General features: G+C 42.2%; 1 protein-coding gene across 2 annotated transcripts in view; it reads left to right on the top strand.

The window, feature by feature from the left end:
• Positions 1–1343: 1343 nt before the first annotated feature.
• Positions 1344–26591, top strand: part of LOC124718907 (glycerol-3-phosphate dehydrogenase [NAD(+)], cytoplasmic) — a 113943-nt gene continuing 88695 nt past the window's right edge. The window contains exons 1-2 of one of the 2 annotated variants that reach the window (XM_047244555.1): positions 1344–1501; positions 13150–13327. In XM_047244555.1, the coding sequence (XP_047100511.1) occupies positions 1458–1501; positions 13150–13327 (222 nt within the window). In that variant the 5' untranslated portion in view covers positions 1344–1457. The remainder of the gene's footprint in view (positions 1502–13149; positions 13328–26591) is intronic. The other variant, XM_047244556.1, reaches the window with a different exon arrangement.

The following is a 26591-nucleotide window of genomic DNA, read 5'->3' as shown; positions in this document are numbered from 1 at the left end:
TCAATGTTTTTCTAAAAGCTTTCTGTTACTTTCAGCTGGATAACAAGATATCAGCGTGTTTACTTACTAGCAAAAAGTTACAAATAGTTCCAGACCTACACCGTCACTAATCATTTACATGCTGTAACGACGGCGGCAAATTACAGTATTCACAAAACGTATGGACCGACGATTGTCATACAGAGTGAAGAGTCTGCCTCAAACATTTGTAAGTTAAATGCGAATAGTTTTAGGTTGCAGAACTTGATTCTAAACGTTAGGGTTTAAACTAGGTTCCTACGAAGCACTAAATTTTGGCTTTTATAATTTGGCCTACTGCACATATTACTCAGGTGCAAAATATCACTTACACTGTTACGTCGTTACACAATTTGATATAGACGCGGTATTTATTACTAATGAACCCTTCGGTATTAAAAAAGTACGACCCAATACGGTCGCATCCAAATTGAAAAATATTAAATTTAAATAAATATGCAAGTGACTTGATGCATTTATAACTGTCTAAAACGGGATCTTCAGATTTTTACAATTCTTGTGTAATGCACTTCCTTTGGAATTCGCAATATTCGATATAAATATGTAGTTTACCCACGGCAACATGTTGGAAATACTATACCATGTTCAGGAAAATATATAAGGCAGGTGATCTGTTACCGAGCACTAAATGGAAAATTTATAACAGACTGCGCTGATGATCCACAACTTATATCCTCCCTGGTAATATGTCCGCTGCAGAAAGTGGGAGATGGTATTTTCATGCGAAAGTAAGAGCTGTATGTACTATGTGGATGTGGAGCGAACGAGCGTTTGGCGGAGTTCAGGGACACACATCATTACGTCAAATGTTTATTTTGTAAGAGGCTTTTAATTGCTGCGAACGGCCGATAAATACTGTTTTAGGCTACGAATATTTCAGACAGGAGTTAAGTTCCAGATACCTCGTTTCTCCGCGTCCTCGTCATTTTGCTATTAGATTTCGGGACTTGTGTTATACTACATGCGCAGTGTTGCTTTTGGCATCAGTCATTTGTGCCTGCGAACTTGATCTAATTCTGTTCAGTGGAGGTCTTCTGATTGATTCAGGACAAGTGCAGAAGAGTTAACTTTTACGTACAGTGGTACGACATCAAATGCTTTACTAAGATAAGTTATATCAATTTAATATGCAACCTTAATTATGTTTTAATATCTTATATAGTATACGCAAATTTGTCCATATGGCAATACTTTACAAAATGCAAATGGACAAGTTATTACGACTATCGACTGGTATAAAATCGATTTCATTGCAATTTGATGTTAATCGACCTTGCCGTTGGTTTTCGACTATCCTTGGCAACAGTTCTATAAAGACCAAATTCCAAGGTTTAAGGAAGCACGATACGCTGCCGTATCGGCGGAGGCAGTCTGTTATAGGTACGCAGAGCGGTCAGCACATACGTTCACATTTAGAAATGCCGAAGCAAAAGAAAGTTTGTATCATTGGCTCCGGTAACTGGTGAGTCGCGTTTCTGCATGATCTGTGTTTTCTTTGTGCTTCACAACACACCGTGTCACCATCTAAAAATTCAGCATGTTACGAACGATGCAGCTGTGTTTGCGCGACGATCGTTCACGTACTATAATGTAGTAGAACAGGAGAAAGGCTTGCTGTTTTTCTGTTGCGTGTCACCGTCTTAGAATGAGATAGTATGTTCACTTTTGTTTTGTTTTTAGTTGCGATATACGCATGTCTAACCAACTGTGTAGATAATTGTGGAAACTTTCATTACGCACTACACGTATGTGTTAGAACAGTGCATGTTGAATACACCTTACGAATTCCCACTAGTAATTAAAACCTCTAGTTGCACTATCGTTTTTAAACAAGTCTTGAATTTATTCAATTTGAAATTAGATCCCAGTCCTGACGCGGAGTTAGAAAAACTGGAAAATGCGTCCGTAAAAAGTACTGACCTTCAGCCTCGTGAGAATATCAGAACAATGACACTTCACTCAAACAACAAACACTTCGTCACCGGCATAATTACAAGGGGAGACGTCTGTGTAATAGTTTAACATGACGCGTCTGTTAGTCGCCCTTGAGACTCGGATGTTTGCGAAAATTCTTACCTCGTGATCCGCGATAAGAGGTACTCTCAGCGTATTAACATTATGAATACATAAAACGTGCAAAACACTCGGAAGTACCCGACGCAGTACACGGTATTGTGCTGCAGCTGTGCTAATTATTACTGAGAGTTGGAAAGCTTGTGTACTGGATTTCTGGGATTGCTTATGCGTGTTACAAATGTGAAAGCAGATGCTGAAGAGCGTATAAAAGATAAAACATAAGCGTTCCCTTCCCCTCTCTCAACTCCTCCCCAATACACGCACTCAGAAAGACATAAAATATCGTTGGCATTATTGGATATTGCCCTCTCTGGAAGCCACATAAAAAACGAATTGTAAATGGTATAAAATTGGAAAAAAATGTTTAAATTTTTATTCGTACTCTTGTCTAACATTGTCACAGTAGGAAGTAATTATTGCTTTGCAATGCAATAAATTTCATCTTAAAGAGTTATTAAATAATTTGTTAGTAGTTAACATGATGAGGTAACAGCCAGTAACACAAAATTAAACCATCTATTCAAAGTGACAATTCTGAACCGTTCCACCAACTGATAGACTAGAAATACCTGTGTGCTTACTTTAAAAAAAAATATTTGCTCTGTTGTTCATAAAGATAAGAAGAAAATATAGAGAAGGTAAACTGTATGTTCACATAAAGGATTGAAACTCCATACGAAAAGGACTGTAGAAGGGGCAGCTGCAGATAAAGAAGTGGAAGTAGCCATGTCAGTTGAAGTTGTGTAGAGAAAGACAAAGCCTGTTTGGAACTATAGACCCGTACAGAATGTGGACAACAAACAATTCAGAAAAGATGACGATAAAAGCTTTTCAAATGTGTCGCTACAGAAAATTCTGTAGACTAAATGGGTAGATCGAGTAACTAGTGAGGAAGTACTCGATCGAAATGGAATGAAAAGAAATTTATGGCACAGCTTGACTAAAAGGACCCAGCTGACAGGACACTTCCTGAAGTATCAAGGAATTGTGTGTGTGGTAATGGAAAGAAAGAAGTAGAGGGATGTTTAAAGTTGAGGGAGATCAAGGCTTCTCTGCAGTAAGTAGTTGCAGACAGGTGTAGCTTACAGTAGTACAGAGACAAAGAGCTTAGCATAAGGTCACAACATATGGGGTGCCCAAAATGAGTGGTGACTTATACGTAGAGGCAGAGGCCGTGGCAGTGGAAGACTGGGTGCAGCCAGTGTCCTCGTGCAGTCGACCGTACTTAGTGCGTCGGTACTAGCTGCTGCTGCTCTACCTTTGCAAGGGTTAGCTGGGGCGAAGGCTGGCTCGAGTGTGGCAGGTACATTGTGACGGAAGAGCCATTGATAACACTGAATGTTTTGTCACGGCATGACAGTACTGGGTCCGGATCACTGTATGGCGCGTTTTGAGTGGCCTCGTGTCAGGTGAATACCTGTCTGACTAAAAGTTGCAGAAAACGAATGGCCACTGGGTAGAATGTGCATTTGAATCACAGGACAGAGCTTAAGAGCCAGCCGCTATAGGGTTGACACTTTCTTGGAAAGCTGTCCGGAGGCTTAGTAGGACAGTAGGGAGCCCGTCACTCTGATGCTCTGTGGCACAGCATCTGAGTGAGGTCTCTGTCGGCGGAGCTGTTCTGCGAGGTCATTGACGGTGGGATGGCAGGCACAGTTTTGAATACAGTTCGTGCCGAGCAATGGCGAGAGTGCTTTAAGGGGATAAGACTCGAATTGTTTGTCAGTGGTGACGTGGAGAGGAACACCGTAGCACAGGATCCACTCGTGAAGGGAGATGACAGTCGTAGTAGCTGCCGTTGTGTCCTTTGTAGGATAGATTTCGGGCCAACAAAAGAAACAGTCAGTCACTGTCGGTAGCTATTGGTAATCTTCGGATGGTGGTAAAAGTCCACTGGCATCAATGTGGATGTGCTCAAAATGTTGATTTTGTGGGATGAAAGTACCAATTGGAGCTGTAATTGCAAAGTTATTTTGTGATCCTGTCACCAAATCTTGTGCATAAATACCATTTATGTGTCTGACACAACGTAAGCAGTTAATTACAATGGGTAATCATAAGATGCAAAGCATCCATATTTATAATTTTATTGTACTTCAGAGGCATCACGAAGAATCGGAGAGTTTACAGTGAACGCATGAAATGTAGCAAACAATTCACTGCCTGTAGACTAATATGAAGAGTTGCACCAAACCTGTCTTCAGACTGAAAACAAAAATGCATCGTAGCTGATGATGCGAAGCTGTCAAAGATGTCAATCGAGCCTAATGGAGCAATTTCACCACCTGAAAATGTAAACAATATTTTCTCAGAAATTAATAAATTGGTCTTCGCAAATGGATTGCCACTAAATGTAGGTAAAGCACAATGCCCGGCCATGCCATTAGAAATAATTCTTGAGTGTAAATTGACAAAGGAAAAAACATACTGTAAACACATAGGCATTTATATTGATAAGAAGTTGAACTGAGTCACATCTCGCACTTCTTCTCAAATGTCTAAGCTCGGCAACTTTTGCATTACAGATATTATCAGGTTTTGCAGATTAAAATGCCAAAAGATAGAGTTAAACAGTGGAAAATTCGGGATGGAATAGTAACAATATTATGAAAAGGAAATTTGCTACCCACTGTATAGCAGAGATGCTGAGTTGCATACTGGCACAACAACAACAAAAAAAAAGGCAAACAAAAGTTTTCAGCTGAACAGGCCATCATCAGAACAGACAAAATAAATTTATACTCACAGGCACAAATGCCATTTGCACAAACGACATCAATGAAGAAAAAATTATGCGAATTCTGTGTTGCACAGTGGGTGTCTTGTTGTCAGTTATTTAAACAGTGTCCTGACAACAGGTTCTCAGAAAATGTATTCCCTTATAAAGTCTGCTGTCAACAGTCACAGTTGTAAAACAACACTAAGATCCGTAACTGTAATACAAGAAGGGGAAGTGATTACTCGACCACAGTGTGGCACAGAAAGGAGTAAGTATTCATCGGCAAAATTTTGACTGCCTAAACTATGATATAAACAATTTAATGTGTAGTAAAATTAATAATAATAGTTATAAGAAATCTTAGTTCGCGTGTTGCCTTTTTTTTCCCCCGCTGAGATGATATACTATAATTGTAAAACTAACACATTCCTTGTTAAAGCAAGATTTCTCAGATATGATCCACAGAACATGCAAATAACTAACCAGCTTTGGCTATGACTTGCTTAGACCTCCTTATTCTGTCTTCTTAAAGCCATTTTCTCTGCCCCTTCATATACATACATCTGCCCCCTCCCAGGCACATCACCCCTCCCTGGCCTGGAACCTTCACACCCCTTCCTGTCGCGGCACAAAATCTTGTCCCCCCCCCAAAATAGGAAGCTAAATTCCTCTCTCACAGACACACAATTCACTTTCCCACATACAAATTTCCCCTATACACCACATTCCTTCACCCCTGCAGATGCAGTCCCCCCCCTCTCCCACATATGCACGTACACGTGCTTCTTTTTTTTTTTTTTTTTTTTCTCCCTTCCGCCATATTCTCCCTTTCCACACATACTGTCCCACACTAGTACAATTTTGCTCCCCATCACCACCATTTTGCCACCACCATAAGTTTGCCCTTTCGCTAATGCCACCACTGCCTTTCTGCCCTCCCCCTCCTCCCACAAGGATCCATCTTAGGGCCATTGATTTTTCCTGTGTACATTAATGATCTCTCATCCGTTACACTGTCAGAAGCAGAGTTCATTTTGTTTGCATATGACACAAGTATTGCAATAAATAGTATGTCGAGTGTAGTTCTAGAAAGATCTGCTAATGGTATTTTCATGGATATTAATAAATGGTTTAAAGCCAACTCACTGGCATTAAACTTCGAAAAGACTCACTATATGCAATTCAGAACCTGTAAGAGGTTTCCACCCAGCATGTGCATAAAGTATGAAGAAGAGCAGATAGAAGAGGTTGACAGTCTTAAAAGTCCTGGGATTACAACTTGATAATAAATTCAGTTTGGAGGAGCACACCACAGAACTGCAGAAATGCCTTAACAAATCTGTATTTGCAATTGGAGTGTTAGCAGACATAGGCGACATAAAAATGAAAAAGCTTGTATACTTTGCCTACTTTCATTGCATAATGTCATATGGTATAATATTTTGGGGTAACTCTTAAAGTCAAACAAAAGTTTTCAGAGTCCAAAAGTGTGTAATACGTATTATTTGTGGAGTAAATTCACGGACTTCCTGTAGAAACCTCTTCAAAGAACTGGGTGTACCAACTACTGCCTCTCAGTATATTTACTCCTTAATGAAATTTGTCCTAAATAACATATCTCTTTTTCCAACAAACAGCTCATTTCATACATACAATACCAGGAACAAATATAATCTGCACAAGAACTTAAAAGCATTTACTTTAGTTCAAAATGGGGTGCACTACTCATGAGCACTCGTCTTCAATAATTTGCCAGCAAACATAAAAAATTTAGTTACAAATAAAGATCAGTTTAAAAGGAGCCTGAAAGACTTACTAGTGGCCAACTCCTCCTACTCCATTGACGAATTTTTTAATAGAAACAAATGATGTATTGTATATATTCATACTATTAGTATTGTTATTTCAGCTTAAAAAAAAATTGACGTGTTCCACATCCACGAGGATCCCCTCAGCATGGATCTATGGAACGAAAAACTAATCTAATCTAATCCACAATCACCATTTTGCTCACCACCATTCCTTCTCCCCTCCCTGGCTGCTGCCACCACCACCACCATTTTGTCTCCTTCACTCCTCCCACCCCCATTCTCTCCACACACCATTCTCACATAATTTCCTGCTTCTGTTTGCTCACAGCCCCTCCACTTTTTGCCTCTGACATGTGTCTAATCCTCTTCATGGGCAACACACTGTTACTCCGCCCCTCACATTGCTGCAACTCCTGCCATCTTCCATCCACTGTTTACTCTTCTAACAGTTTACAATATATTTTTGTAACTAAAGTTCTCATGCATTTCAGTTTGTGATTTAGTAATACTTGTAATTTTGGTATGTGTGCTTATTAAACTCAAAAGAAAATTGTATTAGCATTAGAACCAGAATGTGTAGTGCTTAACACAGCAGTTGTAGGTGATGTAAACATAGATACTGCTTTTATTTGTATAAAAAAATGTTGGTTATAAATATATGTAACTTAATAATCCTCATATGTTGGCACGCTAATAAATAAACAGCTGCACATATTTATAAATGTTTATTTGTTGTTTTTAAAGTTCTTCATGTATTTTTGGAAGCACTCTCATATTATGTCTCAGTGGTCCTTTCTCTTCCTTTCTTTGCCACAACACTTTAATAACAAAGCGATGAAATCGTATGTCTGCCGCAGGAACAGTTTGCTACTAAGTACGTGCTGTAAAATTGTGCCCTCATTTCTCTCGGAGGCTGAGAACAGGTGTACGGGCTGAAGAGTATTAAAATTGATGCACAACTACTCTTTGAGAACAGAAATGAATTCATAAAGTGGTCTTACTGAACGAATTACAAGAATTTTAGTTTGTAATAAGCTTATTTGGTCAAACAGCAAGTATTTGTCAAGCGTTCTGCAAACTATAGAACCGCCAGAGCAAGTTTAAGTGGGCTTCAAAAGTGGTTTTGAACAAGAGTATCTTACTTGCGGTACTTTGCAAATTATAAAAATAAAAGCAGTCAAAGCAATAATGTGTCACCTTGCTTATGTGGATGACACCTTCCCGGTAAGAGGCAACAGACAAAATCTTAAAGCCACACTTAGTGTAGGCAGAACTGTTGCACTAAGAACGCAAATACCAAATGGTGAATGAAGATCAGAATACGACACCGTACGGTGCGATAGCTGTGGAAACAGAATAAACGCGAGACAGGCAGCCTATTTCACTAACTCTGCCAGAACACGAAAAAAATATCAGTTTTAATCACATTTTATGTAAGTCATAGTTATTTAACTGAAATAAGGAAAGTTGCTCTTCAGTTCAAAGTCAGTATTAAATTGTAGGGCCTCATGCATCTGGATGGATCAGTCAGTTCAGTTGTTGAAAAGCAAGGGCGTACTTCCTGCGATAGAACTGTGCCCGATGAAGCACAGCAGTCCTGAAACGACCCCCAGGTTGACCACGGCCTCTCCTTACCTTACAAGTCGTGTACAGCATGTGCCCACAATTGTTGAAAAGCAAGGGCGTACTTCCTGCGATAGAACTGTGCCCGATGAAGCACAGCAGTCCTGAAACGACCCCCAGGTTGACCACGGCCTCTCCTTACCTTACAAGTCGTGTACAGCATGTGCCCATAATTGCAGGGCCCAACTTCTGGTCAGGTTGCTGTGGACAGCAATTTCGGTATTTCGTGTCTCTGGCTTCGGCGCTATCCCGTACGGTACATCGGTGAGTTGCGCTCGTGGTGAGTGGCCTTTCCCTACAGGATGCTATGACTGCAGTGTATTTTTGCCATCAGTCCACAGCACAGCACTTTGGATAACTGCTTTCAGTTATCCAGTCAGTGCAGCAAACGAATACAGTATATACAGTTGTGTAGACTTCCATGGCCTGAGTCTGTACACACACAAGTTTTCAGAGTATCGTACCACATCATGTTGTTGTTGTTGTCTTCAGTCCTGAGACTGGTTTGATGCAGCTCTCCATGCTACTCTATCCTGTGCAAGTTTGTTCATCTCCCAGTACCTACTGCTGCCTACATCCTGAATCTGTTTAGTGTATTCATCTCTTGGTCTCCCTCTACGATTTTTACCCTCCACGCTGCCCTCCAACGCTAAATTTGTGATCCCTCGATGTCTCAGAACATGTCCTACCAACCGATCCATTCTTCTAGTCACGTTGTGCCACAAACTTCTCCCCAATCCTATTCAGTACCTCCTCATTAGTTATGCGATCTACCCATTTAATCTTCAGCATTCTTCTGTAGCACCACATTTCGAAAGCTTCTATACTCTTCTTGTTCAAACTATTTATCGTCCATGTTTCGCTTCCATACATGGCTACACTCCATACAAATACTTTCAGAAACGACTTCCTGACACTTGAATCTATACTCGATGTTAACAAATTTCTCTTCTTCAGAAACGCTTTCCTTGCCATTGCCAGTCTACATTTTATATCCTCTCTATTTCGACCATCATCAGTTTTTTGCTCCCCAAATAGCAAAACTCCTTTACTACTTTAAGTGTCTCATTTCCTAATCTAATTCCCTCAGCATCACCCGACTTAATTCCACTACATTCCCTTATCCTCGTTTTGCTTTTGTTGGTGTTCATCTTATATCCTCCCTTCAAGACACTGTCCATTCTGTTCAACTGCGCTTCCAAGTCCTTTGCTGTCTCTGACAGAATTACAATGTCATCGGCGAACCTCAAAGTTTTTATTTCTTCTCCATCATAAAAAATAATAACAAAAAAAAAAAAAAAAAAAAAAAAATACTGGAGAAATTAGCTTCTGAGCAGTCTCACAGTTGCGTTCCTCTGGGTCTACTGATGTGCTTTATCTGTGCGGAGTCAGTTGTATTTTGTCGTTCCTGCTCACTGAGAACAGTGTTACATCACAGTTTTAAAGTTGTCGCTATGATTGTCACTTGAGGTGGAAGAAGAGGTTGCTGCAGTGGAGGCAGTGGAAGGAATCTGCTGTTACCTATCACTTCTCGCATCGCTAGCTGCAGCCGGTGTTAATCGGTGAACGAGGCACCGGCTGTCGTTTTCCTCCTGCCGGACGCAGGCCCTATGGTGGCTGTTACCGGGCAGTAGTACTCACGTCACGTGTCAATCGGTGTGATCTGTCGGAGTCTGTGGGCTGGTGGCTGGGACAGGCCAAACCTGTATGTGTCCTCTCTGTTCACGTCATAAGGGCGTTTTATTATTTCTGTCGCTTCTCTGGTCTCGCGTTTTTTCAAAAGCCGGCTGCTTAGCCAGTACACAGGTTTTGTTATATTACATTTCCTCGCCACAGTCTCATTGTGCTGCCCCGGACGAATATAACTCTTTATATTATACTAAGATGGTATCTGTTCTTTCGGACATGTCCGAAAGAACAGATACCATCTTGGTATATATATATATATATAGGTAACGCTCACCAGCCACTTGACCATCTTCTTCTTCTGTGCAAATGCACAAACAGCGCCCAAACTCTTATGGAAATCGGCAACGTGCCTCGAGTAATGAGTATAATGGGCAATACGTTGAGAATGTCGGTTTTGCGGGAGGCGTGCCAGAGATAAATCCTTGCAGTTGCGCTATCCTCTGTGTCCTCGGTGGCTCAGATGGATAGAGCGTCTGCCATGTAAGCAGGCGATCCCGGGTTCGAGTCCCGGTCCGGGCACACATTTTCATCAGTCCCCACTGACATATGTCAACGCCTGTAAGCAGCTAAGGATGTTCATTTCATTGAATATAACTCTCACATTCTCGTACGCACGTCGCTATCGGCCCGACGGTTTCACTGACGTATACGTCTCCACAATGATATAGAGCTCTGTACGCACCTGCAGTGTGTAAAACACCTGTCTCGTCCTTCGCGGAGCCTCAAACTTCTGGGATCTTGTGGCTGCTGCGGTAGACACGCCGGACACTGACCCGTCAAAGGAGTTCGCCGATCCGATCGGTGACCTTTTTTACGTAACATAAGCTCACTGCCAGCCACAGTTTCTCAATTTCTCGCCCGTCTCGCATTCTCTGTCTGTTGCCCTTTTTGAACTCGTGTGTTATGTTTTGAGCATCACTTGGGTGCTGTGCACGGGTGGTCAAGAAACCGCTAACAGAGTCATTCTGCAATAGGAGGTGGTCAGATTGGATGTGCAAATACCTGTCCGTAGGTGTAGGCACCTGGTATACTCTGTGTCCTAGTGTCTATCGTCCAGTACACTCCGATGTTCGAGAGTGGAATTGTGCCGTTCTTCTCTACCCTGAGCACAAACTGTATCTTCTTGTGCATTTTATTCAAATATTTGTGAAACCTGTGCAGCCCTGTTTCACAGTGACACCATATAGCAGTGTCAAAATACGAGCAACTCCACACAGCTAAAGTGCACTGGTAGACCCAGAATAAGGTCGTGGTACCCGTGGCTGTAACTTTTGTTTCTCCGCTGTTCATTGTTACTTTATGATGCAGTGCAATACTCGGAAAACTTTTCTTGTGAAATTCAGAACAGTATTGTAAGAGGAAAACTCTATTGAGAAAACTGTAAAAGGAGACAGGATTGGTGTACAGTACTGCCGATGTATGCATAGAAGACTACACACCATCCTCACTTTCTGAAATCACAGTTTGGTACTTGGTGAGGGGTGAGCGATAGGTTGCAGAGGACTAAAAAGGAACGGCACATCAGTCGGATCCCTTGTCGAGGGGAAACGGATGGCTTTCGAAGTGTCGAAATAATTAGTAGAGGACTGAAATTTAAATACCTAGGGAATGGACAGCACCAACAGAGGTAGTAGTTGCTACATTACAGAAAAGAACAAGAAGCTGAAAATGGGGTACTACTGATGCTGAAATGTCCACAAACAAAAAAAAAAAAAATCAATTTCAGATTTAGGTACTACAAATTGGCTATCTCAGGAGAGAGTCTATATACAGTCGAATGTGTCCTGTAGAACAGAAAACATCTGCTATAGAACTTTAAGTAGAGGAGATGATAAATTCTATGGAAAATCTAAGGGCTCCAGGAAGATGGTCATGAATACAAATTGTGACAAAATAAGGAATATACGAAAGAAGCTGGAACATCATTCGTGAAGGAAGGCTGAATCTCTGTCTTCTTGTCAAAAGAATGACCGAGAGGTTACCAGAATACTTGGAATGCGGGAAGATACAGCATAACTGGTTGAAAGAATCAGAGGTGGATAAAGCGGAAATCAGTCATTCCAGAGGTAGTGAGAAATTAAATACTGTGTTGACAGCCAGAAAACCTTGGTTTTCAATGCTCTCCTTAGTGGAAATACAAGAAGGGGTGTGGGGTATTTGAGAAATTTCATTATTGGAGGGAGGGAAACACAAATGCTCATAAAGATATTTGAGCAAACAGTGGATAGTGCCAGAAGGCGAGATAGGCTGCAAATGGAAGAACAATACTGACTGGCATACTGAAGATATAGGAGACTGTCAAGTAGTGAGCAAGAAATGGCAGGTAAATGCTGGAAAGTGTGGAGAAGTGCAGAACGAGCCTGTGCTCAGCTGGGCAATGCGAGGAGCGAGTATATTTAACAAAAATAAAAAAAACACAAGAGATCATAATCCTTCGGGGGACTCGAACTGTTTTTCTCTCACATTTTAGCTACTTTTCATACGATTGTTTTAAGTAAAGCTGTTGTCAACCTGAAACTCAGCTTGAACATTATAGTGCTGTGCCAGGGAGAGTCATATTGGAGATAGTTGACTTTTGACTGCCTGTACTTACTTAGTTATAACGGGGGTTTAAAAGGTCACTGTATGACTCTGAATCTTCCTATGTGAAAATCTTTGTCAGAGGTGAAATGAGTGAATGGACAGAAAAATAGCTGCTAGGACAAGGTGAAATTGAAACATAAACTTTTGGGTTTTTGGTGCAACACTTATACTGTTAGCGATTGAAATGTATTCGAAATAGAATACAATAAAAATTGAAATTGAAAGATCTGTTCTGGTCTGCTACACGTACTAGTAAATGAGGCGTAATTGTCAAGTGGTACGTTCCTTCAGGAGGTGACGTGTCTAGTACCGCCGATATACGTGGGTAAGTCGTCACTTTGCCTCCTGAATGTAGAACTAAGTACTGGCCAGCATATATTAATTTTGACCGAGTTCTGTGCTGATCAAAAGAAAGGCACCACGAAAAATGTTGCCGTTTTACTTCCTGCTACTTATCTAATTTACCGTTGCAGAACCCACTTGTCCCGATTCCTTCTAAACTTTCAGTACCTGTCAATACATTAGCTTTTGCTTAAAGTGTTTAGAGTAATTTTCTACTGCATCACCTGCACGCCGGAATGGGCATAACTGACAACAGTTCATTTTTAGGGGCTCCGCAATTGCCAAAATCGTAGGAGCCAATGCGGAACGGCTGGACTATGTGGACAGCAGGGTCACGATGTACGTGTACGAAGAGATGGTGGAGGGACGCAAGCTGACGGAGATCATAAACGAGACCCACGAAAATGTGAAGTATCTGCCCGGGCACAAGCTGCCCCCTAACGTGGTGAGTGCCGGCTGCTATTTACTTACGTCCGATCGAGATTAGTCGTCAGTCGACACCCAGCATCCGATCGGAGGGCCCGACGTCACGTCACGGTTGACGGGCCGAGATGGACCGCGGGTTTGCTCGCGGCATTCCGATTCCATCCTGCGCCCGACGTAGTCTGTCGGCTGCTTGCTCTCCGTTCGACCGGGCTGTAATTTGTGTGCCGGCGACAGCTTTCGTGACACCGTTCGTGTGACCTATCGCAAATGGTGACTGACGAGTAATTTTGATCGGACTACAAATGAGGACAAATGATCCACATATTCTGTAGCAGAGTGAACAGCTCAGTCTTTTATTTTTGTGCAGTTGTTTTCTATGATTCAAGAGTTTCTCCCGGCATATTTGATAATCAAAATATCCACAGGTGTACTGCCGGTCTACAGTGTCCAACGGGCACAATATTTCGGCGATCATACGTGTCGCCGTCATCAGGTAAACTGACGGACTGAGCTCCTGTGAACATCATTTGTCGGAAAATCACACTACGGAGTATGAACGCACGAGGATTCTGGTACAGATGTCGAGATACTGGGACAGCGTCGTTAGAGAGGCCGTCACAATTCGCACCGATGATGACCTCATAAACCGTAACTGCGGATAAAATCTTAGCAAGGCTCGGGAACTGGCGATCGGGTTAATCCAGAGTAAATCGAGCAAACATACAGTTGTGACGACACCGGGGACAGAGCCGTCACACCGACGTCATCTCGGACGCTGTCGCAATCTGTTCCACCGGGCTCGGACGGCGGAAGGAACGCACTGCGGGCGGAGGGTATTTAAATCGGCCGCCACCGCGACCGAACGCAGTTCACCCTGAGCGGCCGTACCGTACGGATCTCCGTGTTGGCACATTCACAGTAGCTCAGTCCGTCAGTTCACCTGACGGTGGTGACACGTACGATCGCCGAAATACTGTACCCGTTGGACACTGTAGACTGGCAGTACACCTGTGGATATTTTGATTAGTTGTTTTCTAATTTGACTGTTGTACAAGTAAAAGCTGAGATCTTCTTCACTAATAATAATAGTGGTAGTAGTACGACCCACGGGCCCGGTGCGAGTATTTAAATTGGGCGCAGCTTCGGCAACTCGCGTGCCCTGGACTGATCCGGTGAGTAAGGCGTACCAGAATGGTCGTCTGGTCGAGTGCTCGCTGGGCCCGACATTGCTAAATTTAGGTGATTGGATGGCAATTCCTACACAGCAAGGCTGCTGGCAAGTCTTCAGAAAATGGACAACACTTTCTTCACACTCTCTAGCAAGGCCTTTATATTCCATTCTGTCTTATATTACTTAAACATGTTTGTTCTTAAATTATTAAATTATTAACCTGTAGTTTCTTTGGGGTTTAAACCATATGAATGTGCAATTTAGAATTGTCAAATATTTAATAAATATATCTAAAGACAAAGATGCTGTAACTTACCAAACGAAAGCGTCGGTATGTTGAAAGGAGACAGTGAAAAACCACAAACACACACACACAAATTTCGAGCTTCCGCAACCTAAGGTTACTTCATCAGGAAAGAGGGAAAGACGAAAGGACGTGGGTTTTAAGGGAGAGGGTAAGGAGTCATCCCAATCCCGGGAGTGTAAAGACTTACCTTGGGGGGGGGGGGGGGGGGGGGGGGGGGAGAAAGGACAGGTATACACTTGCCATCCAATCACCTAAGTTTAGCAATGTCGGGCCCAGCGAGTACTCGACCGGGACGACCATTCTGGTACGCCTTACTCACCAGATCAGTCCAAGGCACGCGAGTTGCCGAAGCTGTACCCAACTTAAAAACACACACACACACACACACACACACACACACACACACACACACACACACACACACACACACACACACACACACCCATCTGCACATATACAGACACAGGCAGACGTATTTGTCTCCTATCAACATACCAACGCTTTTGTTTGGTAAGATACAGCATCTTTCTTTTAGATATATTTTTCCCACGTGGAATGTTTCCCTCTATTATATTCAAATATTTAATAATAATGACACCATCAGGTGTAATAGTCTTAATTACCATGATGGAAACTGGTGTGTAGAATATTCACAATGATTGGGAAAACTGTTCACCTAATATTTTAAAGAGAGAGAGAGAGAGAGAGAGAGAAGAAGGTGGCAGCACAAAGTTTCTGTCCTACTAAACAGTTTTTTTCTCACACATGCTCTAACACTCCTGTCTGTTCCAGAATTTTGTCTCTGTCTGTGTCTGTTGCTGTGCCCTTTCTGTATCGGGACAGTGATTAAATATGCCGATAACTGCATCATTGTTACATTTTTATTAATGAAGTACACTAATATTTGTGTGTTCTGAATCACTCCAAAATTGGAGGATGTGTAGATCGGTGGAACCACGATAAGTGATAGAGACTGCAGTGAGAGGACACGCACATAGGCCCAGCAGAGCATTCCTCTGTGCGACTGGACGACTCGTAGATACACCGTGCTCGATCGTCGCAGAGTCTGTCGGACGGAGAGGAAACGTGTAAGCGAGTGTGAGTATGCCGCGTCTGCTGTAAAGTGCACAATAAATGCCTCTGTGCCTCTTACACCGAGACTGGTTCGTGTCTGGAACTGACGAATAGAAGAGGACTGTGCACTGTGACGAACAGTTACCGTACCGCCACGAGTCCCGGTAGCCGTGACTGACAGAACAAATTTGTCCACAGTCTCGGCCCTTACACTGTAGCAGTGCAACTGGTGTAGACATGTGCACTTTGACAGTCGGCACCGTCTGCTCGGGGCGATCGTCAGCTTCCGTCGACCGGTAATTGCCGAGACTTCGGTCGTGCGGTGAGCTCTCGGACGCAGTCCTCGGTGTGCCTGCCCGCGAAAGGTGGAGGTCCCGAGTTCGAATCTCGGTCTGGCACACAGTTTTAATGTGCCGGGAAGTTTCGTATCGGCGCACATTCTGCTGCAGAGTGAAAATCTAATTCGGGTATACACTGTGTCGCTGAAGCTCGAGCCGAGACAGTGGCAGCTCCACACACCCCGTTTCGTCGAGACAGTGCCGAGCCACACGCGGTGACAACCGTTCGAACCTTCTTCGGAATGTGGCAATTACCGCGACTTTCCCGATCTGCCCGTTCACCCTGCATTTCAATTGTCAGACACTTCGGGGACGTAACTGGTCTGCGACTTGTTAATCACCGTCCTCCCGCTCTACTGTAGACGCTTTGCCGGGTCGCCTACAAACTTGCGCGACCGCGTGTTCCCGAACGGCGTATTCGGATCTCTCCAATTCTGTGCCACGACATCTAGAGTGTTACATTGCAACACGTGGCAGCTTCACGCTGTGCCGAATTCTCTCGGCCAGAGCGCGAGTTCAGTTTTGTAACTCGTATACTGTCGTGTCTGTAATCTGTGGAATAAATTTCACTGCAATCTCACATCTCCTTTGCATTGCTGTTTTTACAAATGGTAATGAAGGTAGTACAACGATTTTGTGCCTATTTAAAAGTAAGAGCCTCTTCGAAATTCGAACCTGGATGCTTACCGTTTACAGATGAGCAATCTGGACACACTCTGTAACCCACACCGAAGCTGGAATCTGCGAGCACAGCTTCTACTATCCCAGCCTGCGAGAAGCTTTCCTCCGTACCTCTCTGCTCCGCAGGTCTAGCGGGCAATGGCGTGTGAGAATCTGACAGGCACCTGAGGGAGGTAACCTGGCAATGTATACGGGACAGTTACGTAAATGGGGGAGACTGAATCTGTGCGAGAGCTCCAGCTGGCCAGATCGTCTGTTAAGGAAGGAATTGTCCGAGCTGGAGGTCTGTCCCATTCTGGCTCACAGTTCTGGTCTGTCGAGGAATTTTGTTGAGGTCTGCACTTTGCTGTGGCGTGGGTGCATTCTGCAGTTTTAAACACACCTAACTACTTTTATTGTTATCTCTCTTTTGACTGATACATTTTATTTATACAATTCCAAAAAAATTCTTGAAGTTTTGGACTGAATTACACTGTTAAAGAAAGGAAAAAAAAGACCCAGACTTTATCTTCAACCTGTCAGAAAACTTAACCTAGTGTGAAATAGTAAACAAATGTTTTCATCGGTGATGTTTTACGGACTTCTGTCAGCAGATAAGAAGTGTGCTTTGGAGTCAGTGTATTAAAAGAAGTCGTGACGTGTGAGGAATTCCTATGTGTGTGGAAGTGTTGGCGGGTAGCTGCCTGCTCTGCTGAGTGGAGCTTACGTAATGGTGATAATGAACTGAGTAAACAACACAGAGGTCACTTGTGAGCATACTGACATTGATTAGTGATTACAGACACTAATCAGCAGTGTTCTGCAGCTGGCCACATTCCCTTGCTAATTTCCACACGTACCTCTACAGTGCACGTATTGAAGCAAATGTTTGAAGACTTTTCTCAACAGCAGTGCGTTAACAGAATTCGTAACACGTCCCGATTTACAAATAGTGTTGTGCGCCTCTGTACTGAATGCATCGTTTGCCCTGCTGATTATTGTACTGTAGATAAGAAAGCCAGTGATGACAGCCTCATTACTCGGCTTTCACTCGTAGAGCTGAACACAGATGAAAACAGTCCTATTTATTCAGCCTAGGCGTGATCTCTACATTTTTGTTCCTGTTGTTGACAGTCTTTCTTTCCCATAGTGTTTGTACATGTTTGTTGTAACTAATGTACATAAAATCCCACAATGTAATGGCATTGGATGTCGGTATAAATTATACTGTGATATTTTCACCAGTTTCAGTGGAACACTTGATGAAAGATCTGTACCCAGAGACTGGAAAGTTGCACAGGTCACACCAATTCAAGTAAAGTAGTAGGAGTAATCCACTAAATTACATGCCCTTATCATTAACGTCAATATCCAGCAGGATTTTGGAATATATACTGCATTCGAACATTATGAATTACCTCAAAAAAAAACGGTCTGTTGACCCACAGTCGACACGGATTTAGAAAACATTGTTCTTTCCTCGCACAAATTGTCGAGTGCTATTGACAAGGGATCTCAAATTAATTCTGTATTTCTGGGTGTCCGGAAGGCTTTTGACAGTGTGCCACATGAGTGGTTTGTAATGAAATTGCGCGCTTAAGGAATATCACCTCAGTTACGTGACTGTAGTTGTGATTTCATGTGAGAGAGGTCACAGTTCGTATTACTTGATGGAAAGTCATCGAGTAAAACAGAAGTGATTTTTTGGCATTCCCCAAAGTAGTGTTGTAGGACCTTCACTGTACCTTATCTATGTAAACTATTTGGGAGACAGTCTGAGCAGCCCTCTTAGGTTGTTTGCAGATAACACTGTCATTATATCGATTCCTAAAGTCATGAGAAGATCAACAGGAATTGCAAAATGTATTAGAAAAGATATCTGTATGGTGCAAAAATTGACAATTGACTCTAAATAATGAAAAGTGGGACGTCATCCACACGAGTGCTAAAGGAATCCGTTAAACTTGGGTTACACGACAAATCAATCACATCTGAAGGCTGTAAATTTAACTAAATGCCTAGGAATTACAATTATGAACAACTTAACATTGGAAGGAACACACAGAAAATGTTGTGGGGGAAGGTTAACCAAAGACTGCATTCTTTTGGCAAGGCACTGAGAAAATGTAATAGATCTACTGAAGAGACTGGCTACACTACACCTGTCTGACCTCTTTTAGAATACTGCTGTGTGATGTGGGACGTTTAAGATATAATATTGACGGAGTACATCAAAAAAGCTCAAAGAAGGGCAGCACGTTTTGTATTATCACGAAATAGGGAAGAGTGTGGAGTGGAAATCACTATAACAAAGACGTTTTTCATTGTGGCGGAGTCTTCTCACGAAATTTGAATTGGCAACTTTCTCCTCTGAATGCAAAAATATTTGGTCAACGCAGACCTACATAGGGGGAAATGATCGCTGTGATAAAATAAGGGAAATCAGAGCTTGCACAGAAAGATATAGGTGGTTGTTCTTCACACGCACTATACCAGACTGGAATGATGAGCATTGTGAAGGTGGTTTGATGAACACCCTGCCAGATACTTAAATGTGATTTGCAGAGTATCAGTGTAGGTAAGATGCGATCTAGTTCTCTGCTAGACAGTCGGCTTTCCTTTCTGCTCGTGACCGCTTAGGATACATCAGAGTGAGCATTGCTTCTCGTCAGTCCTTAAATATGACCCAGGGCATTATTTTCCACAGGGACTTCCTTCTTCAATCTAGATCGACATCTGCTATAACGTCTACATCTGTACTCTGCAAACAACTGTGAGGTGCATGGCAGTGGTACGTCCCACTGTACAAATTATTAGGATTTCTTCCTGTTCCATTCATGTATGGAGTGCAGGAAGAATGATTGTTTGAATGCGTGCAATAATTGTTCTAATCTTATCCTCAAGATTCCTGTGTGAGCAATATGTAGGGAGTTGTAGCACATTGCTAGAGTCATCATTTAAAGCTGGTTCTTGAAAGTCTGTTAACTGACTTTTTTGGAATACAAGTAGTTAATGTCTATCTGCAAGACATTTACAGATCAGTTCTAAAGTATCTCCGTGACACTCTGCCACGGATCACAAAACCTGTGACTGTCGTGCCCTTCTCTGTGCACATTAAATACCCCTGTTAGGTATGGGTCCCACACACTTGATCAGTATTTCAGAATGTGTCACACAAGTGATTTGTAAGGAATCTCCTTTGTAGATTGATGGCACTTCCACAGTATTTTACCAATAAACCGAAGTCTACCACCTGCTTTACTGTGTAATATTCCTACCAAGTGTTACGTCCAGATGTTTGTGTGAATTGGCAGATTCCAAATGTGAGTCATTGATATTATAGTCGTATGATACTACAGTTTCTCACCCTGTGACACGCACTATTTTAAATTTCTGAGCATTTAAAGCAAGTTGCCAGTCTTAGCACCAATTTGCAATCTAATCAAGATCTGATTAAATATTTATGCAAGTCCTTTCAGATAGTACTTTACTGTAGATAATTGCATCATTTGCTGGAAGTCTGAGAATACTATTAATATTTTCTGCAAAGTCATTAATATACATCATGAACAACAAGGCTCCTAACACACGTCCCTGGGAAACACCTGAAGTTACTTCTTCAACAGACAATGGCTCTCAAAGATAACATGCTGTGTCCTCCCTACCAAAAAGCCCTCAGTCCAGTCACAAATTTCACTTGACATGCTGTGTGATCATACTTTTGAAAATAATCAATGCTTTTTGGAAAACAAGAAATACTGCATCTACATGACTGTCTTGATCTGAAGCTATCTTTACGTCACTTGGGAAAAGAATGGGAACGGTTTCATGTGATCGACGGTTTCAGTATCCGTGCCGGTCGGCACGGACGTTAGGGATACCTCAGAATACGACAAATCGGTGCCGAGGATATTGGTCAGTAGTTTTGTAGGTCTCTTCTACAACCCTTCTTGTAGACGGATACGACCTAGTGCCAGATTCACTAACTATTGTGTGGAATGTAATCGACTCTGCTCCTCATCGGACAGCTGCAGTGTTCTCACATTGGATTCGGTAGCCGTCTCGAGCATATCTGTTCCCGTGCCAGTGAGTTCTCACTTACCTGTAGTGACTCTGAGTAGTTTACAAGTTCACGACCGGTATTGCCCTCACAGTCACTCTGTCTCGACTATCTGGGATTCCCTCCGTGCCCTTGAACAGTGCGGATGCTCGACGGTCTTTTCTAAATGCAGAGTCACATTAGTATCCCGGGGCTACTGGCGAGCCACGTCTCGAGATCTGTATTTGAAATCGGACTTCCGATTGGTATTATGCCATTGAGTTCTAAGGATTTGGAGTACGGAATGGCATACTACAGGCAATAGAGGAGACCACAAATTTGTAGAGGCCCTCGCGACCGTTCCGTCGTCCTTCACCGGCTCCGCATCGGCCGGTCGTCTCCTCCGTTTGGGGATCTGTCTCGCTGTCGTCGTGGTGCCCGTTTGACGGCGGTCCAGATTTTGCGGACTGTCGTAGCCCTGCCACTGTGCGGCAGACTCTTAATCTTCCCGACTCGCTATTCCCAGTGTCAGTGGACGGTGCCTTGGTGGCTGACCCGGTTTTACCGTTTATTCGTGAGGGGGGTTTTTGCCTCTCTAAAGGAGTGCATCTCAGCTCTGTTGTCCCACTGAGGGGTTAGCGGGATGCCCCGTCGCGGCCTCTGCCCCGAATTGGCGGTGGCCGTCCGAGCTCGGCGGTCTGCCCCGGCCCTCGCCCTACTCGTTGTTTAGCGTTTCTTCCCCCTTCTCACGTGTTCCGCTTTACTCGGTGTTCTTCGTCTGTTTTCTTGTGCTTCTCCCACCCTGTGCTTGTCACTAACCCTTTTTTTGGTAGTGTCAGGTGGAGTGCCTCTGGTAAGTGGGGAGGGGAGGGTGTACCACATCGCCTTTCTGCCTTTGGGGGCCTTAGGGTGCTGCCCGGATGGGGCGCCTCGCTTCCCCCCTGTTCTTCTTCCTCGTTTATTTCTCTAGGCTTTGTCGACTCATAGTAGTCGTGAGGGGTTCCCCCCCCCCCCCCCCCCCCCCCCTCCCCCTCGGGTTTCGTGCACTGGGACCTCGTTCGGGTTCACTGAATTGTCCGTACCGGGTAAGGCAGACTGACGACCTTGTAATTTGGTCCCTTTAATTGTTAAGCTGGCCGACTGCCATTTTGCCATTGCAGCTGGCACTCTTTGGCAGACTAATAAGGATGGTGGCTAAACTACATCCTGCAACATTTTTTTCACCAACATATGCTTGTACAGAAGGATGAATTTAGGGAAATAAGAGAACTGGCAAGGTGAGACTTGCAGTTTTCCAGTATGACATTCTGGAATAGCTGTAACAATATTTCTGCATCCTTACATAAGAACAGAATAAATTGTATTGCAGTACAAAATACTGCAGCCACTGGGAAATTCTGTCCAGACAGGAAAAATTAGATTTCACTATCAACACATTTTGCTATCTGGAGGCCAATATAGAAGCTGAGAGATGTGGTGGAATGTGTGAGGTTTGTGTTACGTACACATTGCCAGCTGAAATGACTTGTTATTTTATGTGTTACCTTGAATGTGTTTGTCCCGGCTAAGGCCATTGCTCACTGTTCACACGAGGTGAAAGGCGCTGTGACCTTCCGCACAGTCCCTTCCTGGTGCCACATCTGCAGGTTGCACTGTAATAGCTGTGCATCCGCATCTGTTGTAACACCAAATGACGGTGGTGTGTAGAGGTGCGACATTTGAGCCGACGGGAACTATTTCTTTAATTTAGCTGAAAGACACTGATGCAGGAGACACACATTTTCCAGTACCCATTTACGCACCGATTCAGATTTTTTGCGTGATAAGCAATTTCTTTTATTCTGACCATTTGTGCGAAATGGTTACAAAATATTTATTCTTTAATATTATTACCTCTTCTGCAGTACCCTTTCACTTACATTTGTTCCTTCCTCATTTCCTGTAATTACTGATAGCTCTGACATAATGGAATGAGTAAACACCAACACAGGAAGTATTGAACTATTGATAGGCACATAAATGAGGAACTGAATGTTGTAGCTCACTTTTACCATTTGCTTGCGCGCGCGTGCCCACACACACACACACACACACACACACACACACACACACACACACACACACACACACACCCCTTCTGGCACACAAAATTGTTCTCCTTTTAAGAATACCACAGAAACAGACCGTTCCAAATCATGATGTAATAATTTTTCGGAACTTTATAGTGAGTTGGATGTCCTGCAGCCTCTGTCCACTAATTGTGTTTCTGCCTTTCGTCTGGGGTGTTTTGCGTGGGCTTCTCTTTCACTATTTCTTCCGCCATCTCACTCCCTTCTCTATATATTCTAATGGACAGTTGCAAAAATCAGATGACGTACAAAAGAAATTGAAATAAAATTAGATCACAAATACTTTTATTTTCGCATAAATGTATGCTTCAGCTGTAATAAATAAATACGGTTTTACAAATTTCCAAGTGTAACATCAACAGTGGACCAAATGAAGATAGTCGGCCACAGTAGTTGTCGGCATCGAGCATATAAACGAGAAATGAAGTGCGTCGGCCGTGCTTATCGGCTCGGCTCCTCAGTCTTAGCACACTACTGTACGGTGCTGTGACCATTCAGCGCAGGCAGTGTAGTAAAGTGCGAGCTAGGCTATCGTCTTACATTATTTTCTTTTGTTGGTGTGCAGGGTGAGTTATCTTTACTCATTTAATTGTTTATGTTGTTAACAAAAGTGTCCAGTTGATCATTACTCTTAAAAATGTGTGTTTGTTTTCTGTAGTCTGGTGACTATTACTTATGTTTATTTCAGTGTCTATGCAACATTCTTCAGCTTACATGGTGTTATGAATAATCTTCATATTAAGGCTTATATTTTTTTATATGTTTATTTTGTGATCTCGATTCTGTTCATTTCTTGAGGTACTGTTTCAGTACCGTAAAGCTGGCCATTAAAGAGGATGTGTACGAAGTGCAGTTGGTTATCTGGAAACACCTTTGTGTACTGAGAGATAATCCTTATCTGTGGCTACTGACCCACTGCTTTGTAGGTCAGAATTTCTGAGTGGAATGCTTAAAGGGAGAGGGAAGGCAATCTTTATCCCTATTCTGCCAATGCTATTTCACCCTTTGATTAGGTACACTTTTCAAAAGAAAAAGTGTAAAAATATTGAAACTTTTACTGAATGTATATAATGTATATATGCCTGCATTTACAAGTAAAAAGAACAAAATACCTCATATGGATTTGAAGAATTTTTTAAAATTCTTTCAGTAGTAAAATTGCACTTCTTTCTTTCTTTCTTTCTTCTTCTTCTTTTTTTTATAAAAGTTTCTGTCGAGTTGGTGGTCTTCAATTTCTTTGTAATAACTTATCAGAATACTGAGTACAAATTGACCAAATTTCATATTTATAACCCAATTAGTTCAGAAAATAATGGTACCTAAAGTCAAAAGACATAATTTTGAGAAAAATAGATTTAAATTTAAGTATTGGAATTTTAGTATAATTATTAATGAGATTTACTTACCACTAATATTTTCCTGCACCGTACTGAGCATCATTGGAGTCTTCGCTTGGTCCATCTTCTTTTCTGTCTAGCTCCTTTGTGCAGTTTAAATTAGCAATTTATGCTTTGTGGATTCTCTTTTTTTATATATATTTGTACCAACGATTTTTTCAGTATTTCCACTAGATTTTATGCCCAATACTTCCATAACATCCAGTTTTCTTGTTAACTATCATTGAAGCATAAAATAGCATCATAAACACCAAATTTGAAGGCTGTAATCTGAACAAATACAGTTTTCGCTAAGTGGGTCCAGATGACAGAATTCACATACATTTAAATTTTGCATTTTCTGATGAAGACATTTCTTTAGCAAAGTACATATTTGAAGATCTCTAAATATAGATTTAATTTCATTCCTTACTGCTGTAAGTAAATGTTTTGTAAATTCCCAATATTTCTTCTTATGGCCAAGCCATAATAATTCTGTAGTCTATCTGTTTCAACATTTGTTAGGCAATCTTTACCAAATATCTTCTTAGCATCTTCCAGTACTTTTTTTAACTTTTTCTTTTAATAGTCTTCTCAACCTGGACCCTATTGTCTTCTGGACATGCCCATCATATTCTAATTTAGAAATAGAGGCAGGAAATAATGTACAAAGAATAAAAGAAACCTTTGCATTATTTCTGTGTGGTGGAAAACAGAAAGCGTGGGATTTAAATGGCAGGCTGCACAGTGTGTCAGGAAAACCATCGTAACTCGTGAAAAAATTGCTGTATTTATATGGAACAGAAACTGTTTTATATGTGAAATAGTAAGCATTTCAGGTACACAAAAATCTAGAAAAAGATTTTTTGAGCCTGTCTACCTTCTGTCTCCCCCTATTTCCCATTTTCTGCAGCCCACATTGTTATTTGCTCCTACCAGTGGCTCGGTACACTTGCGGTAAGTGGGTGTATTAATAGGTGCTGTATGTAGGTCGCCAAGTACTGCCAGATGTCGTCTGTAGAATGTTGGGCCAGTTCTCACCTTTAATGCTGGCCTTGATCCCCACCAGAATAACTTGGCACACAGCACAGGGCAGCCCGGCACACTTTGAGAATGGCAGCCATCATCTTTCTTATTTAAGTCATGGCTACTGGGTCAGGAGACATTGTTCTGCCTGTGGTACTGTTGCAAAACAGGTTAACGCCTGAACAAGCAGTTGGAATGATTTAACTCCCTCCCTCCCTCCCTCCCTCCCTCCCTCCCTTTAGTTTAGTTATAACCACCAGGTATATATGCGGTGTCTGTTCTTTTAGACGTGCTGAAAGAACAGACACCACGTATATATACAAGTTTTATTGCTGTTTTCTGAAACAACAATATTCTTTTTAAGCGGACATAAACTGCACAACCCCATAATTCAATCCCATAGGTAATAAAGGGATAAATTGCTCATAATATATTATTTTTAATGTTTGGCTAGGAGCTGGCTAAGCAGATAAAAGCTGCTACTAGCTTTTCCACATACAAAATTAATGTGGTTCGCCCACCAAAAGTTTTCTTTGGCGTACACACACAGAAATCTAGGGTTGCCACTTTCTGTTGCTGAGATGTCACGTGTATTGATTACATTGGTGTGGCAAGAACTGCCCATTTTAAATTCCGGTAATTGTGAGTTGTAGTGGTTAATAAAAAAGAAAAAGAGAAGAAAAGAAAAGGTTGAAAATGTGGGAAGAAACAGTGAATAAAAAGCAGGTTTTAAAATTGTTAATGACTGTGGAAAATGGAAAGAATGAAATGCAAATCGGACTTTGTATTACAGAAAAGCTATCGGACTTCGTGATTCGGAAAAGCTATTGTTGGGGTGGTCCTTGTGGCATTTTTGAGCAAAAGTCAAACCAATTTCCACTACAAAAATTATTTGAAAGAGAACAGAGAATAACAAAATGTGATTAACAGGGGAAATGGCGTAGATAAGAGTACATCTATTACCATGTTAATATGTCTTCTCTCGTGCGGCGTTCAGGTCTTGTTCTCCAACAGTCTCCTGCTTCATTTTTGCCTGAAAAAGTCGTAGCTGCTCCAAAGTCTTGCAGTAAATTTCATCGTCCAGGAATTACTAATGTCTACAAATTAAAACCACCTTGGTATTGAATGCATATGTATTTTATGGCTGCCTTCTACAATACAGT

The sequence above is a fragment of the Schistocerca piceifrons genome, chromosome 10 (genome assembly GCF_021461385.2).
Source record: "Schistocerca piceifrons isolate TAMUIC-IGC-003096 chromosome 10, iqSchPice1.1, whole genome shotgun sequence".
NCBI classification, from domain to species: Eukaryota; Metazoa; Arthropoda; class Insecta; order Orthoptera; family Acrididae; genus Schistocerca; species Schistocerca piceifrons.
This window is presented reverse-complemented; position numbering and strand designations above follow the sequence as displayed.